Source organism: Urocitellus parryii, chromosome 8, assembly GCF_045843805.1.
Source record: "Urocitellus parryii isolate mUroPar1 chromosome 8, mUroPar1.hap1, whole genome shotgun sequence".
NCBI classification, from domain to species: domain Eukaryota; kingdom Metazoa; phylum Chordata; class Mammalia; order Rodentia; family Sciuridae; genus Urocitellus; species Urocitellus parryii.
This window is the reverse complement of record NC_135538.1, coordinates 95,030,206-95,047,936: the sequence shown is the minus strand read 5'-3', so window position 1 is coordinate 95,047,936 and position 17,731 is coordinate 95,030,206. Positions and strand designations below refer to the sequence as shown.

The 17,731-nt window shown below is 34.4% G+C and overlaps 1 protein-coding gene and 1 non-coding gene across 5 annotated transcripts in view; one reads left to right on the top strand and one right to left on the bottom strand.

Moving 5' to 3' along the window:
- Znf451 (zinc finger protein 451) overlaps positions 1-17,731 on the top strand; it is a 79,817-nt gene that overhangs the window by 45,706 nt on the left and 16,380 nt on the right. For all 4 annotated transcript variants that reach the window (XR_013344228.1, XR_013344227.1, XM_026398958.2 and 1 more), the window contains exons 8-13: positions 5,904-6,081; positions 6,771-6,918; positions 10,315-11,909; positions 14,073-14,213; positions 15,614-15,744; positions 16,607-16,793. Coding sequence is in view for 2 of the 4 variants with exons in the window: in XM_026398958.2 (XP_026254743.2) it covers positions 5,904-6,081; positions 6,771-6,918; positions 10,315-11,909; positions 14,073-14,213; positions 15,614-15,744; positions 16,607-16,793 (2,380 nt within the window). In the remaining 2 variants the exon portion in view is untranslated. The remainder of the gene's footprint in view (positions 1-5,903; positions 6,082-6,770; positions 6,919-10,314; positions 11,910-14,072; positions 14,214-15,613; positions 15,745-16,606; positions 16,794-17,731) is intronic.
- On the bottom strand, positions 2,431-2,537 carry LOC113189923 (U6 spliceosomal RNA). Its single transcript, XR_003301707.1, has one exon. It is a non-coding gene; the product is annotated as a U6 spliceosomal RNA (small nuclear RNA).

Sequence of the window (17,731 nt, the reverse complement as noted above, 5' to 3'; positions counted from 1 at the left end):
AAGATGAAATCTCAGTGTAGTTTTAATTTGCATTTCTGCAATTAGCATGTATTCATTGGCTATTTGTATTTGTATTCCTTCTTTTGAGTTGATTCTGTTTAATTCATTTGCCCACTTATTAATCGGGTTATTTCATGTTTTTGTGTTAAGTTTTTTGAGTTCTTTTATATATTCTAGATATTAATCCTCTGTCAGAAGAGGAACTAGCAAAGATTTTCTCCCATTCTGAAGTTCTCTATTCACATTCTTCATCGTTTCCTTTGGTGTGAAAAATTTTTTAATTTGATACCATCACATTTATTAACTCATGGCATCATGTCCTGAGCTTTAGGAATCCTATTGAGAAAGCCATTGCCTGTGCCTATATGCTGGAGTGTTGGCCCCATGTCTTCTTCTATTAGATGCATAGTTTCTAGTTTAATTCCTAGGTGTTTGATCCGTTTTGCATTGATTTTTGTACAGGGTAAGAGATAAGTGTATAGTCTCATTCTTCTACATATGGATAACCAGTTTTCCCAGAACCATTTGTTAAAAAGTCTGTCTTTTCTCCAAAGTATGTTTTTGGCATCTTTGTCAAGGATCAGATGACTATAGATGTGTGGATTAGTCTTTGTGTCTTCTTTTCTGTATCGTTGATCTATTTGTCTGTTCTTATGCAAGTCCCATGCAGTTTTTGTTACTTTAACCCTGTACTATTATTTGAAGTCAGGTATTGAGATGCCTCCAGCATTGATTTTTTTTTTTTTTTTTTTTTTGGCTTAGAATTGCTTTGGCCATTCTCATTCCTATGAAGAATGTCATTGGTATTTTGATGGGGATTACATTGAATCTGAATATTGCTTATGGCAGTATGGTCATTTTAGCAATATTAATTCTGCCTATTCATGAACATGGGAAGCATTTCTACCTTCTGAGGTCTTCTTCAATTTCTTCAGTGTTCTAGAGTTTTCATTGTAGAGGTCTTTCACTTCCTTGATTAGATTTATTCCTAGGTATTTAATTTTTTGAGATTATTGTAAATGGAATTGCTTTCCTGATTTCTTTCTCAATGGATTCATTGTTGGTATATAGAAAAGCTATTGGTTTTTGTATGTTGATTTTGCAACCTGCTGCTTTGCCAAATTTGTTTATTAGCTCTAGCAGTCTTTTGGTGGAGTGTTTTTTTTTTTAATCTTCTAGGTATAGGAGCACATCATCTATAAACAGTGATAATTTTACTTCTTCCTTCCTTTTTTTTTTTGAAGGAGATACCAGGGATTGAACTCAGGAGCATTTGACCACTGAGCCACATCCCCAGCCCTATTTTGTATTTTATTTAGAGACAGTCTCACTGAATTTCTTAGTGCCTAGCTTTTACAGAGGCTGGCTTTGAACTCACGATCCTCCTGCCTCAGCCTCCTGAACCACTGGGATTAAAATTGTACACAACTATGCCCAGCTTCCTTTCCTATTTTTATCCCTTTATTTCTTTCTCTTGCCTAATTGTTCTGATTAGAATTTCTAGCACTATATTAAAATAGAAGTTGTAATAGTTGGCATCTTGTCTTGTCCCAGATTTTAAAGAAATGCCTTCAATTTTTTCCCCATTTATTATGCGATTGGCTTTGGTATTTTTATGTATAGCCTTTATGAGGTTGAGGTAGGTTCCTTCTGTCTCTAGTCTCTTCAGTGTTTTTATCATGAATGGGTGCTGAATTGTATTGAAGGCCTTCTGTGTATCTGTTGAGATGACTTTATTTATGTGGATTTTGTTGTGTTGATTTCTGTATGCTGAAGTGTTGGCCCCATATCTTCTTCTATTAGATGCATAGTTTCTAGTTTAATTCCTAGATAAGATGCAAAGAATTATATCAGTTTTTTTTTTATATTTGTTAAGAGTTACTTTGTGGCCTAAAATATAGTCTCTTTTGGAGAAGGCTCCTTGAGCCACTGATAAGAAAATGTATTCAGCTGTTGTTGGATAAAGTGTTTTGTAAATGTCTATTACGTTCATTTGATTTATAATATTTTTCAGGTCCAAAGAGTCCTGAGTTTATATCTATATGACCCATCTATTGAGACAGATGTGTTAAATCTAGTATTATTGTACTAGGGTGTTTCCTGAGATTAAATTTGATTTGTGTCTCTTTTATGTAACTAGTAGCACCCACATTTGGGGTATAAATATTTATTATTATTATTTCTTCTTTTGGGATTGTTTCCTTTACCAGTATGAAATAACCTTCTTTGTCTCTTCTGATTAATTTTGGTTTGAAGTTTGCTTTTTCAGAAATGAGAGTAGTACTCCTCCTTGTTTTCATGCTCCTTTCATGTAATTTGTATGTAGAACAAGGTGTGCTATCTTTTGGCTGCATTTAGTTCAGCCCCAGAGTCTCTACTTTGTTTACTTGTAGTGTCTCTGTAAGTTCCTACCACCTTATAGAATAGGGCCACAACATGGAACACTTCACAAATTTACATATCATCCTTGTGCAGAGGCCATGTTAATCTTCTCAGTATTGTTCCAATTATAGTATATGTGCTCCTGAAGTGGGTATTCCACTGTCACTTTTATAAACTAAATGTTCTTAAGTTATTAAATGCTTCTTGAATTTAGTTTCTTTATCTCTAAAATGGTGTTATTATACTTAAACATACAAGGTTAAGAGAAGATATAATAATCTGTAAGGTACTTTAGGCCTGACTTATAGACTTTAATTAATACTCCTTATTGCATATTCCTAGGTATATCAGTCATGAGGACTCTAACCAAACTTGGACTCTAAACCTTTACACTAGTATGTATTTGGTTGTAATTGCCTTTCCCACCAACCAGAAAAGGTTGCTGGAAGATTGTATAAGCCACATTGTTTTTTATACCTATGAGTTATATTTTTGTAAAGATGGCATCCCTCAATGAAGGAGTTAAGTTATTTGCAATTAGTGTTATTTTCCTTGCCTGTCTCTCCTTTTCTTTCATTTCCAATTTCTTCCCTCATGGCCAATCTTCTTAAACTTTAATGTACATATGAATAACTTAGAATGACTCAGAATGACTGCATGTTAACAATTTGTAGGAGATATTTGCAGATATGCCATACTTTTATAATAGGTATGTTCTGACAAAATTTATTTATTTATTTGTAGTTGTAAATGGACAGAATGCTTTTATTTTATTTGTTTATTTTTATGTGATGCTGAAGATCGAACCCAGGGCCTCGCAGGTGCTGGGCAAGCAACTCTACCACTGAGCCCTCCAACAAAATTTTATGTATATTCACATTTTGGTTCTTTTGAGCAAATCATTTAAACTTTTTTTTTTTAATCTATTTATAATTCTCTTTGGTGCACACCTGTAATCCCAGTGGCTCTGGAGGCTGAGACAGGAGGATTGAGGGTTCAGAGCCAGCCTCAGCAACAGCTGTTTCCCTGTTTCTAAATAAAATACAAAATAGGGCAGGGGATGTGGCTCAGTGGTTGAGTGCCCCTGAGTTCAATCCTTAGTACCCTGCTCCAAAATCTATTTATAACTCTCAATTGAAGTAAAATTGATTTATTTACTTTAAGGCTCTTCAAGTAGCCTTAAACTTATTAAATTAATGGTTAGTAAATGGCTTTGTTGTTCATGTCATTTAGAATCTTCTAGCTTCAACATGTCCTTCTGGGTGTTTCTTCTTTTGCATGGGACACAACTTCATGAAATTAAAACAGGTGTTGTAGGGAATGGTGAAAAGGGCATAGAATTTATAACGAAGGATACAAAACCAGGTTTGAATGATAGGTTTGTCTCTTCTATGGGTACAATTTGTGGGGTGGTTAATATTGGTAATTGTAAACAATTAAAATGGTACCTCATGGGGTTTTGATACGAATTAAATGTATAAATATGTTCAGAATGCTTGTGTGAGGCTTGAAAAGTACTCAATATAAATGTAATCTGTTATCTTGCTGCATCCGATAAGCATCCTGTAAACTGTTGCATACTTAATGATTAGTAAATACAAGAAGGCACAGTAGGGCTGGGGTTATGGCTCAGTGGTAGAGTGCTTGCGTAGCATGAGTGAGACACTGGGTTTGATCTCAGAACCAAATAAATGAATGAATAAATAAATAAATAAATAGATAGATAAAAATTAAATAAGGTATTGTGTCCATTTACAACTGAAAAAAATTATAAAAAGAAGAAGGCAGCATAATATAATTTTTAGGGCTGTTATTCTAAAGACTTAATAAGAAGTTAAATTATACTTCTAATAAGCACCCACACACTTATAAATGTACACTTTTCTTTTACAGTTTCCAGTTTTAAGATAGAGGAGACTTGAACCAAGTTTGGAAACTCAAATGCTAGAAGAGGTGTACCTCTTTGATTATGTCAGAATTTTGAGAGTGACCATAAACAAAATTAGTGGATAAATGTTTGAGGAAATAATTGCAGAATGGAAGATGACATAGAAGAGTTGATTCTAGTAACAAAGGACTAATATAAATTATTTCAGAAGGGTTGAAAACAAAACAATTAAAAAATAAGGTTAAAGAATACAAACCAAGAATTTTACAGAACACACACACAAGCTAGGTATGGTGGCACACACCTGTAATTCCCGTGGCTCATATCTACATACCCAGCAAATGTGTAAATTAAGGCTCAAGCTCAATTATAGACAGGAAATGCAAATTAAAATAACATTGAGTATTATACCTGGTAGACTAGCAAAAATGAAAAAGATACATAATCTGTATCTGACAGGCTCATTCAGTACTAAGTGTATATTAATTGGTTAAGCCTTTTTGAAAAGCAATCATAGTATCTTTTTTTTGGGGGGGGGGGTGCCAGGGGTTGAACCCAGGGAGACTTTACCATGAGCTTCCTCCTCAACCCTTTTTTTTTTTCTTTTTTAATTGAGGTAGGGTTTTGCTAAATTGCATAGGGCTTCTCTAAGTTGCTGAGGTTGCCCTCCAACTTATGATCCTCCTTCCTCAGCCTCCTGAGGTGCTGGGATTCCAGGCATGTGTCAACCATGTTCAGCCCAATAGTATTTTTTATTCAAATAAATATATCCTTTTTCCCCCGTACTGACACAATAATGAAAAAAAAAGTAACTATAAGTAAGGGTACATATATATTTAAGGTTGTTTGTAATAGCATTGTTTATATGGGAAAAGAAATCCCAAACCAAAAAAAACCTAGAAATGAGTGGTTGAATCATACTTTACAACCAGTAAGAGGTCTGATTTACACCTATACCATAGGAATTCCATTATTTGTTATGGAATGAGAAAACTAGTAGGCAGAAGTCTATAAGATGACAATATCTGATAAAATAGTGCCTTTCCTGCTTATAAGCTTATTTCTATATGTCTTTTTAAATGATTACATAGAAAAGTTTATGAAACAATTTATTTGTAAATATCAGTTATATTGCAGGAGAGTAAACAAAGCAAACCATGAGAAAGAGTGCATGTTCTATGATTACATTTCTGTATTAATATATTACATATGAATTGTATGTAAGAAATGAAAAATGTGCTTTTTATATTATCACAGAAAGATGGCTATAATTTGTTCTTGAAGAAAAATTTAAATTTCACATGTTACTTTGTTTGTGATAAAAGTTCTGTAATTCACACTAAGGAAGAAAAATTTTTTAAAAATTTATTTTTTAGTTGTAGTTGGACACAATACCTTTATTTGTTTGTTTGTTTGTTTGTTTGTTTATATGTGGTGCTGAGGATCAAACCCAGGGCCTCACATGTGGTAGGTGAACACTCTACTGCTGAGCCCCAGCCCCAGGGAAGTAAAGTTTTCATATTAAAAATTAATACAGAATTTTCCAGATAAGTAGGAAAACTTGAAAGTTAATTTTTTAAAAATTGAGTATTGATTTTGGTTGTCTGTAATACAACTTTGCCTTATATTTTAGGAAGCTGAAGATGATGGACATAACAACAACCTTCTTCCTCAGGTTATTCAGTGTTTTGCATGTCCAAGTTGCTTTCTTCTTTTTAGCAATAAGGATGACTGTCTAAAGCATATGTCTGGAAAGAACCATTTCCACCAAAGCTTTAAGAATCATTTCCATCAAAGCTTTAAACTGGGCGGTATGTTATTATCTTCTGCAAATTATTAAACCACATTAATGTTACTTAACTAATTTATCATACTTCTTTACCATTCTTTTTTTCTTTTTTGTGGGGGGTGGTGAGGAGGAATACCTAGGGGGGCAGTCAGCCACTGAGCCACATCCCCAGCCCTATTTTATTTAGAGAGAGGGTCTCAATAAGTTGCTTATTAGCACCTCACCTTTGCTGAGGCTGTCTCTGAACTCATGATCCTCCTGCCTCAGCCTCCCAAGCAACACCGCACTCGGCTTCTTATACCATTCTTTATGTTGCTTATTTTCCTATTAGTTTTAAAAACTATGAAAGTGAAAGATTTTCATTTGAATTCTTATTTTTAATAAAGATTCTCAATATTTATTTGAGTAAGGATTGCTTTGAGGAGGACTACTTTGAAGAGTGAAGAGAAACTTGGAAAGAAAACATTTATTCAGTATATATGTTATATTCATGATATCTTGGAAACTGGGTATTTCTCTACATTTTATGCTCAATTTCTAATTTGAGTATAGGGCATCTCTTGTATTTAAGGCTAGAAAGTGACTTCCCTTATAATTTCATCTACATTGTTTTACTTAATTCAACTGATGTTGAGAAAGGGAAAGGGGAGAAAGATTGGATCATTGTATATTCAAATGACTTTGCAAGTTATCATTTATTTTGTCTTTCAGCTGACAAAGGAATAGCACATCCAGTATCATTTCCATCTTATGCAAAGAAACTTTTGATCTCTCTGTGCAAAGATGTTCCCTTTCAAGTAAAATGTGTGGCTTGCCACCAGACACTGCGTTCTCATATGGAGCTCACTGCCCATTTCAGGTTGGTACAGTTCTAGTCTTAAGCTGTTAGGATATCCTTATGAGCTGTTCATCAGTGGGAAGATTCGAGAAATACTTTCCTATTCATGTTTTACTACTTTTCAAATAAGAATATACATTTTCTTGGAAATTAACCAAATTTAGCATAGTGAGAGAAAGGTGTAGCTTGGTGATAAAGCACTCTAGGTTCAGTCTCCAGTACTGCCAAAACAAACAAAACCAATTATTTTTTTAAAAAAATATTATTTTAGTTATAGATGGATAGAATATCTTTATTTACTTTTATGTGGTGCTAAGGATTGAACCCAGGGCCCTACATGTGCAAGGCAAGTGCTCTACCACTGAGCTACAGCCCCGGCCCAAAACCACTAATTTTTTAAGGTGTCTTATAGTATCACATTTTTTTTAAGGCCCTTTTCAGCCAGGCTCGGTGGCATATGCCTGTAATCCCATGGCTCTGAAGGCTGAGGCAGGAGGATCGTGAGTTCAAAGACAGCCTCAGCAAAATCAAGGCACCAAGCAACTCAGTGAGAATCCTATCTTAATAAAATACAAAATTGGTCTGGGGATGTGGCTCAGTGGTTGAGTGGCCCCGAATTCAATCCCCGGTTTAAAAAAAAAAAAAAAACCCTTTCATTTATAGTACAATTGAAGTACTTAACAGATGAAATGGAATGATATCTAGGATTTACTTCAAAATAATTAACTTGTGGAGGTTAGGAATATAAATAAAACATGACTGTTATTATGATAACTATTAAAAGCAGGTTGTAAAAGTTACAGTGGTGGTCTTTATACTATTCTCCCTACTCTCATGTATAACTTAAAAAGATTACATTGTAAAGACAAAGCAAAAGCATATTGGAATCCTCCTTCATTACTCAATAAATTTAGCCTATCACTGAGACTTAATCTTTCACATGTGTATGATATTTTCCAGTTAACTTAAAGCCCAGGCACTATTTTAACCCTGTCACCTCCCATTCACAGAACACATACACAACTTAGAACTATTAGCTTGTAATTTGTTTATCAGTTCTCATGTTGATGGACATGTAGGGTTTCTTTTTGCAGTTTGTAGATATTATGAAAAAACTGCTAGGAACATTTTACACAAGTCTTTTTGTAGATATATATTTTCATTTCTCTTAGGTAAACGTGTAAGAGTGGAATTGCTGAGTAAAAAGTAGATATATATTTAACTTTATACGAAATGATTAAATATTTTCCCAAAATAGTTGTACCACTTTACATTTATACGAGGAAGGTATGAAAGTTCTATAGAATTTCATGCTTGCCAACATTTCCTTTTACCTATTCTTATGTTTCATTGTGATTTTAATTATCAAGTTTTTTTTTTTTTTTTGATGAAAGATGTTGAGCACTAATTGCTTATGAAAAGTCTGTTGAAGGATTGTGCCTATTTTAAAAATAGGATTGTTTGATCTTTTAGTAGTGAGCTGGGGTTCTTCATATATACAAACTTTTATCAAATTTCTATTTAGATTATGGGACTTTCTAGAATTATATGTGTCATGGTTGGTACCCCAAAGGTTTATGTGCTGGAAGCTTGGTCCCCCATTAATGGTATTGAGAAGTAGTAGAACCTTTAAGAAGTAAGTAGGTTATGAGTGCACCACCCTGAGAGGAGATTGATGCCTGTATTTCATGGAGAAGGGGAGGTTTCATGGGACTGGATAAGTCACCCTGAGGGTGGGTTGTTGTAAAGCAAGGCCTCTTCTACATGCAACTGCTGTCCTCTCTCACAGATAGATGTTCCTGCCTTTGCCAGATGCAGAGATCTTGAACTTCTCTGCTTCCAAAACTGTGGGTTAAGTAAATCCCTTTGTAATAAGGTACTCAGCTTCAAGTATTTTGTTATATATACATAAAGACAATACAAATTTTTTTTAGTTGTAGATTGACATTTTTTTAAATTTATTTATCTTTATGTGGTGCTGAGGATTGAACTCAGTTCCTCACAGATGCAAGGCAAGCACTCTACCCCTGAGCTACAACCCCAGCCCTCAAATATTCTTGAATATATTTTCCCAGTCTATTATTTGTATATTCATATTAATAATTATATCTTTTGAAGAACAGACTCTCTTAACCTCATTGAGTATAATTTGTGTTTGCCTGTTCTTGCTTCAAGAATATATTCTATTTTATTTTGGGGGGTGTACTGGGGATTGAACTCAGGGACACTGAGCCATATCCCCAGCCCTATTTTGTATTTTATTTAGAGGCATGGTCTCACTGAGTTGCTTAGCACCTTGGATTTTGTGAACCTGGCTTTGAATTCGCAATCCTCCTACCTCAGCCTCCAGAGCTGCTGGGATTATAGGCATATGCCACCACACCGACTTTTTAAAAAAATATTAACATTTAAAGGTATAGATTTCCCTCTAAGCACTGTGTTACCTGCATTCCATAGATTTTGATAAATTATGATTTCTTTTGCATTCAGTTAAAAATATTTTATTTTTTTCTTAAATAATTAAAAATAGTTATTGTATGAGTTGGCAATTTCCACTTCTAGAGATACAGCCAAAAAAAAATGAAAATATAGGTCCATGCAAATAATTTATGTTTGTTTGAAGCTGCATTATTCATGATTCTTTCAACTGACAAAGAAAATGTGGCATATCCATACAATGGAGTATCATTTGACTTTAAAAAGGAATGAAATACTGTGCATGCTACAACCTAAGGAACCTTGAAAACATGATAAATGATATAAGCCAGTCAGAAGAGTCCACTTACTATATAATTTCATTCATGTAACATTCCAGAATGGGAAAATTCACAGAAACGGAAAGTAGTTGCATAGGGCTCAGTGATTGTTTTGGGGTTGGGAAGCATTAGGGTGAAAAGGATAGTTACAGTGTGTGTAATTTCTTTTTGATGTGATATAGTGTTCTCAAACATAATAATGGTTGTGCATATTTATTATTGAATTTTGCTCTTTAGGCAAGCATATTCCTGATGTAAAATTAATCAGGTAAATACAAGGTTATCTGGGGTCTTATGTTAGTGTTCCTCCAAATAGTTTTAATTGCTTGGAGAGTCCATTTGTTTGTCTGATAAAGGTGATAAGGTCATGTATCAGTGCATTTGATTCTGACTTTAATTTTCTTGTGTTTACTTGGATATTTTTTAATCTTTTAATTCTAGTTTTAACTTTTTGTGTATGGGTTAGAAATAGACAAAATATAGATAATACTTAGATACTTTGAGATGATACAGTATCATTAAATTTCCTGTATCCTTATTGAAAAATATGTATCAGTATTTATATGTTAGTTATTTAAAAATACCTGTCATAAAAAGCAAAAATGGTATATTTGGAAAATTCTTACAAAGGAATGTTTTGTTTCGTTTTAATCCAATTTAGGGTTCGTTGTCGTAGTGCTGGACCTGTAGCTATAGCTGAGAAAAGCATTACTCAGGTTGCAGAAAAATTCATATTAAGAGGCTATTGTCCAAATTGCAACCAGGTCTTTATGGATGAAACCAGCACCCTAATTCACAAGCAGAATTCAGGACACAAAATCCGAGTCGCTAACTCAGTCCAAGAATCAGTCTTACTATATTGCCACAGTAGTGAAGGGAACAGACCTCCATCTGACTTGAATTTATTAGATCAACCACAGCTTTCATCACTTAAAAGAACTATGTCTATTAAAGAATCTAGCTCACAGGATTGCAGCATGATTCCAAAAAAGAAGATGAATTTAGAAGATAAAAGGCATGAAGGTGTGGTTTGTGTCCAGAAAGAAAGGTCAGTAATTAAAACCTGGTTTTGTGAATGCAATCAGCGATTCCCAAGTGAAGATGCAGTAGAAAAGCATGTTTTTTCAGCAAACACAATGTGTTACAAGTGTGTGGTCTGTGGAAAGGTGTGCGAAGATTCAGGGGTCATCCGTTTACACATGAGTCGTATTCATGGAGGGGCACATTTAAATAACTTTCTTTTTTGGTGTCGGACATGCAAAAAGGAGTTAATGAAGAAAGATACTATCATGGCACATGTGACTGAATATCATAATGGGCACAGATATTTTTATGAGATGGATGAGATACAAGATGAAACTTTGCCATCATCCTCTATGGTGAGTAATTTGGCTGCTAACAAACCTCCTTCAGCTATTACTGTTGATCATATCCCAGCAAATAGCCCTCCAAGAGGCAAATGGCAATGCCGAATTTGTGAAGATATGTTTGATTCCCAAGAATGTGTGAAAAAACACTGCTTGTCTTTGGCAAGTCACCAATTTCATAGATACAGCTGTGCCCATTGCAAAAAGACTTTTCATAAGATAGAAACCTTATACCGGCATTGCCAAGATGAACATAACAATGAAATAAAGATTAAATACTTCTGTGGACTTTGTGATCTTATCTTTAATGTGGAAGAAGCATTTCTGAGTCATTATAAGGAGCACCACAGCACAGATTATGTGTTTGTGTCAGAAAAAACTGAAACTTCAATTAAAACTGAGGAAGATTTTCCAGTTATAGAGACCGGTAACCTGTTAACCTGTGGTTGCCGTGAGAGTTACATCTGTAAAGTCAACAGAAAGGAAGATTATGGTAGATGTCTTCAAATCATGCTAGATAAAGGTAAACTATGGTTTCGCTGCAATTTGTGTTCAGTAACAGCACAGAATTTAGCCAGCATGAACACTCATATCCTTCAAGTACATGGAGAAGAAAAGAGGGATAAAGAGGAGCAGCAGTATGTAATCAAGTGTGGCATTTGCACCAAAGCATTTCATAATCCTGAGAGTGCTCAGCAGCACTTCCATAGAAAACATGGCTTCTTACAGAAACCCAGCGTGGCTCATTTTGGATCTGAAAAAGGGAGCACATACAAGTTTACTGCCAGTGCCCCACGTACAGAGAAAAAAACAAAACAGGCAGTGAGTTGTCTAAAAAACTCAGACATCGAGAAAGGAGCTGAAAATGACCTAAGCTGGCAGAATATAGGTATGGCTTTACAATTCTGCACATTTCACATAGTAATATAAAAACTTGTATGCAGTGCATCCACCATTTTTGTGAAAGTTAAAGATTCAGTTTTTGAGTAAGAAACAGGATGATACATCATTCACTTAATTACTGCAGCATATATTTTTTGGGGATTTGTATTCCTACTACTCTCTTCATCCACTTTCTAAACTTAAGGGGGGAGAGTGTTGGCTTTAAATAATACATATTTTAGATCTCATTTCTTTTACAAAAGGCATGGGGATTTTCAGAAAAAGGAAGTTGATAGTTTTTCTGAAAGATTTGAAATTCTGAACCTTACTATCATTTAGATTTTTCGGTACCATTTATTTAGATTCATTAAAAAATAAAATAGATTAAATTATTTTTATTGTCTGGCCTGTTTGTTTAAGTATGAGAAATCTTAAAGGCAATGTCAGCATTTATGTATTTTTGTTGCAGTTTATTTGAAAGTAAAGCTTTAACATACAGCTAAAATAGCAATTAGAAGTAGAATTAAAAGTGGTAGAAACTAGAGATAAATTGAGATGAATCCCCTTGTTTATACATATTCTGAACTTTATTTCTTTCATATTATAGGATTCAGTAAGTAGTATAGTGATTTGATTTTGTTTAGAAGTTTAAGCACCTGTTGTTTTAGAGTGTAATTTTAAGTCCATAGCCTTTTAAACAAATATTAGTTCATGGTGAGTTATATAATGGATAGTGGAGACGATGAGAACATGTGAAAATTTTGGCTTATAAAATGTTTTTGTGAACCATTGCATTATTGTTTATTTGTTTATTTTTAGAAAAAGAGTCTGTTTTGATCAGGCTGATCAAACTTGTGGGCTCAAGTGATCCTTCTACCTTAGCCTCCTGAGTAGCTGGGACTACAGGTGTGCACCACCACACCCAGCTATGAACCACTGAATTTTTATAGGTTTGCACAGATAAAATCAACATTACCTTTTTTTTATCATGGCACGTTTTCAGTAAGAAAGAATTAAATCGTGTCCAGCATAGTCAACTCTACAACTCTAGATAGTGAAAATAGTGGTCACACCATTTTATGTTTTTATGTTTGGCTTTTGCTTTTCTCAGTAATTTTGCATTAATCTATCTTTGATAAAAGATGACTAATATATAAATATAGAATTATTAAGAACTTGAAGATATAAAGTGGCTTGGAAATGGAAGGGGATGGTATTTGAAGAAAACTATTAGGCAGAGTAAAAACTTCATTTTTAAGATAATTTAATATTTTAAAGTCTGCATTACTAATACTGGAAACAGGAAGTTCTTGTCAAAGTAAAAGAGTATGAAATAAGGGAAAGGAGAGAGAGAGAATGAGGGAGAATGGAAGGAGATGAAAGAATTTGAGAGAACCAAGAAAGATATATCTATGATTAAATGGGCAACTACCACCTGTTTCTACCACTGCTTTATGGCAATTGGGTTGTTGGTTATCTTATTTCTGCTCTCTAGGGAATTTTCTATTCTTTCCTTTTCTTTCCTCTTCTTTCTTTTGAACATAGGGGTTCCTAGGTTCAAAAGAAACTAGCTACATCCCCAGCCCTTTTTATTTTTTATTTTAAAACAGGTTCTCACTAAGTTGCTGAGGCTGGTTGGAACTTGAAATCCTCCTGCCTCAACCTCCCAAGTCACTGGGATTACAAACATGTGGCACCATGCTTGGCTTTCTAGGGGATTTAATCTTAGAGCCAGGGAGCTCCTAATAAATCAGTCTATATTAGGAAAAGAAGCAAATTCTAGTGGCAAGGACATTCTTGCCAATCACCTTGAAATTTTATTTTGGTGGATGGTGTGAATTGTAAGTTCTTGGTTATATACTGTTGACACTTGATTTTCTAGTACATTGATTTGTTTAAAACTTTCTTTTATGAATGACTTAAATAATAATAAAATGACTTATTAGTTTTTTAAATCAAAGAAAGATATTTATAGAATATATAATCAAGTATTTAAGCATAAACCATTACCATGTATAAATTTGAATTACCTTAAAAGTTTTAGATAGATGAATTAATATATAAAATTAATTATTTTGCCTGTTAGGCCTGTAATATCTTTTAGACTGAGAAAATAGAATGTTTATAGCAGATTCTTACTAAATTCATGTTAATGTTTCTGTATTCTCAGAGGAAGAAGTTGAGCTTCCAGATTTGGATTACCTTCGAACCATGACTCATATAGTCTTTGTAGATTTTGATAATTGGTCAAACTTTTTTGGTCATCTACCAGGGCATCTTAACCAAGGAACATTTATTTGGGGCTTTCAAGGTATGATCAATAAGGAAAACATTGAGATAACCTCTCTCCATAATGATTTCTTTTAAGAAATTCCATAGAACCTTCCTGAACATGAGAACATAATTTGAGTAGTGTTACTTTGCATTATGTTAACTTTGCTAGAATATTTTTCTTTTTACATGTCTTTATGGTAAACATTAGCTCTTTTTGGTGACCCAAAGTTTATAAATCTTTTTGGGGGGGGCTGGGGCGGTGGCTACTAGGGATTATACTGAAGGGCACTTGACCACTGAGCCACATCTCCAGCCTTATTTTGTATTTTATTTATTTATTTTAATTTTTTTTTTTTAGTTATACATGGGCACAATATCTTTATTTTTGTTTATTTATTTTTATGTGGTGCTGAGGATTGAACCCAGGGTGAGAGGCGAGTGCTCTACCGCTGAGCCACAACTCCAGCCCCTTATTTTGTATATTATTTAAAGACAGGATCTCACTGAGTTTCTTAGAGCCTTGCTAAGTTGCTGAGGCTGGCTTTGAATTTGCACTCCTTCTGCCTTAGCCTCCCAAGTTGCTGTGATTACAAGCGTGTGCCACTGTGTCTGGCAATATACATCTTTTGATACAGAGTAAAAAAGATTTTATTCACCACCTATAATGTGCCAGACTCTACTGCTTGATACAAACACGGATATTGATTATTATTATTTTTTTAAAATACAAGGAAACAGACTGAGAAGTTTATTATTTTTTTAAAGTGATAACTAATAAAAAGCAGTAAGCTTTTGAGCTTCCGTCTCTTACCTTTGGATTAGTGTTATTTTCAACATGCCACAACTGCCTCTTCAGTTCATCCTTCCTTTCTTAAGTATGTACCTTCATCTAAATCTCTTTATAAACCAAACCACGGACCAGACCTGAGGGAGATGATTTTGGGTTTGCAGAGCTTTTAGTATAGTGAGTATCTAATATAGTTTATATTTGAGAGGAAATGGCTTATATAGAGGATGATTAGGATTAAAGATAGAAATATACTGCCCTATATAAATTAGCCAGTATAAAGTTTTATTAGGTCTAGCTTTCCTGATTGCTCATCATTTCTGTCCACTGCTCATCTGTGTCATGTTTGTAAAAAACATTAATTTGCATTCATGTAGAATAATGCCTTCAAAGAATTTTCACACATATTACTTTAGATTTTATTTAACATCCCTGTGAATTTTCACACGAGTAGGCAGATCAGGGAATTTGGCCTACATTTCCAAGATTTTAAAGTAACAAGATGGTGATGCCTATACAAGACCTGTGTTCCCCACATTCTATCTAGTACTTTCTCTCTAGAAAAAAAAAAAGTTTAGTGTTTCCCTTGATACAGTTTTTAGTCTTTTCCTCCTGTTTGACTGTCATTTTACCTTTTCTAAAATTATTAGGAGGAAACACGAACTGGAAGCCTCCACTCAACTGTAAGATCTATAATTACTTGAACAGAATTGGATGCTTCTTCCTTCATCCTCGCTGTAGTAAAAGAAAAGATGCTGCTGATTTTGCCATATGTATGCATGTGAGTCATTGTTTAATTCAAAATGTAATGGGAATCCAGGATCCACTTGAATTTTTTCCCATTTGAACTGTATGTAATGTCAGTATAGATCATTCTTCAGTACTATATTTTTGAATGAAACCTATATCAGGTTCTACTTTTGACTACTGTGAGAGTAGAGGCCTGTGGCATGTTGTTTACTGCTATATCCCCCAATTCCCAGCAGACCCTCAACTATACATAGTAGATCTACCTTCATTATTTATGGAATGAGTGATTGAGATGATACTGTACTTTATTTATGCTAAGTTACTTCACATTTGTATTTCTGACATTCAGAGACACTGTTCACAGTCACTGTTGACTGAGATAGAATTTTCATTTACATCTGTCTCTGCCAGTTACCTAGAGAAACCACTGACCTAGGGCCCATTTTATATTAAATTCTCTAATAGAAACTTTGTCACACTGGTAATGTGAATGTATTCATGTTGATTTATTAATGTGAAGGTAAACCACAAGAGAGTAAACCAAAAGAGATTTCCTTTCCCTTCTATCCAGTGCCAAGATTGAATCATGCAAATTACCTTGCTTCCCTTTTCTCTATTATGGATTTATTTCTTATTTTCCCTTACATTGAGTGTGTAGTCCTTTGGTGTTACTGCTTTATGTGGATCCTCCTGTTGGACTTCATTTTGGCTTTTTCTTTTACTTTGATCGTATACATGATGGCATTTTATATTTGGTTAAATGTGGCATATTTCATTTATGAAGACGTAGGCTAGGAAATAAGCCTAGTGTGCTTTTTTAGATATGTGAAGTAGATGTAACTTGATTTGAAACTCATTGATTTTTACAACCTATGCCATTTGTTCCAACATAGGCTGGCCGTCTAGATGAACAACTACCCAAGCAAATTCCTTTCACCATCCTCTCAGGAGATCAAGGTTTTCTGGAGCTAGAGAATCAATTTAAGAAGACTCAGAGGCCAGCTCATATACTAAACCCTCACCACTTAGAGGGAGATATGATGTGTGCCTTGTTAAATAGCATTTCTGATACCACCAAAGGTATGCAGCTGCAGTCACAGTGCAAACCACCCAAGAGGAGGAGACTTCACTGCTGAGAGAAACCAATAAACTGCTGTCCTCTAGTGAACTTTTGCCTGTTTATAAACCTTCATGTTGTCATACTTCTATCTTATTTATCTTTTCCCTATTTCCCTTTAATTCTTTAGTGTTTTAGAAGGACAATAATTCACAGTAATTTTCCATAGCCTTTTTTAAAATCTAGTAGATAAAAAACCATACTCATGGGCTGGGGTTGTGGCTCAGTGGTAGAGCATTCGTCTAGCACATGTGAGGCCCTGGATTTGATCCTCAGCACCACATAATAAATAAAATTAAGGTATTGTATCCAACTACAACTAAAAAATAAATATAAAAAAATCATCTATATAAAATATATAGTTATAGGTTGAAATATTATAATTTTAGAAACTTCAGAATTCAGATCTTTGTTTCTGAAATTTCAGATTTAGCTTCAGTTATATCTATATATTTATTGTGGTGCTGGGGATTGAACCCAGGGCCTTGTGCATGCTAGGCAAGCATTCTACCAACTGAGCTGTATCCCCCAGTCCCTTTTTATTTTTTATTTTGAGACAAGGTCTTTAAATTACTATGATGGGTCTCCAACTTGCAATCCTCCTGCCTCATCCTCTGAGTCACTGGGATTATAGCTACCATGCCTGTTGGTACATCCTATCTTATTGCTGTAACTCATTATTATGAAATTGAAAGGAATGCTAACGATGGCTAGTTTTACTTCTCATTATTTAGGGATTCAGAAGATTTGGTTCCCCCCACACACACCTCCCCAGTACTGGGAATCAAACCCAGGGTCTTTTTAAAATTAAAATGTTAATTTTGAGACTGGGTTTGCTAATTTGGGTCATCTGGTCTCCAACTTGCCATCCTCCTGCCTCAGGCTCCCAAGTGGCTGGGAT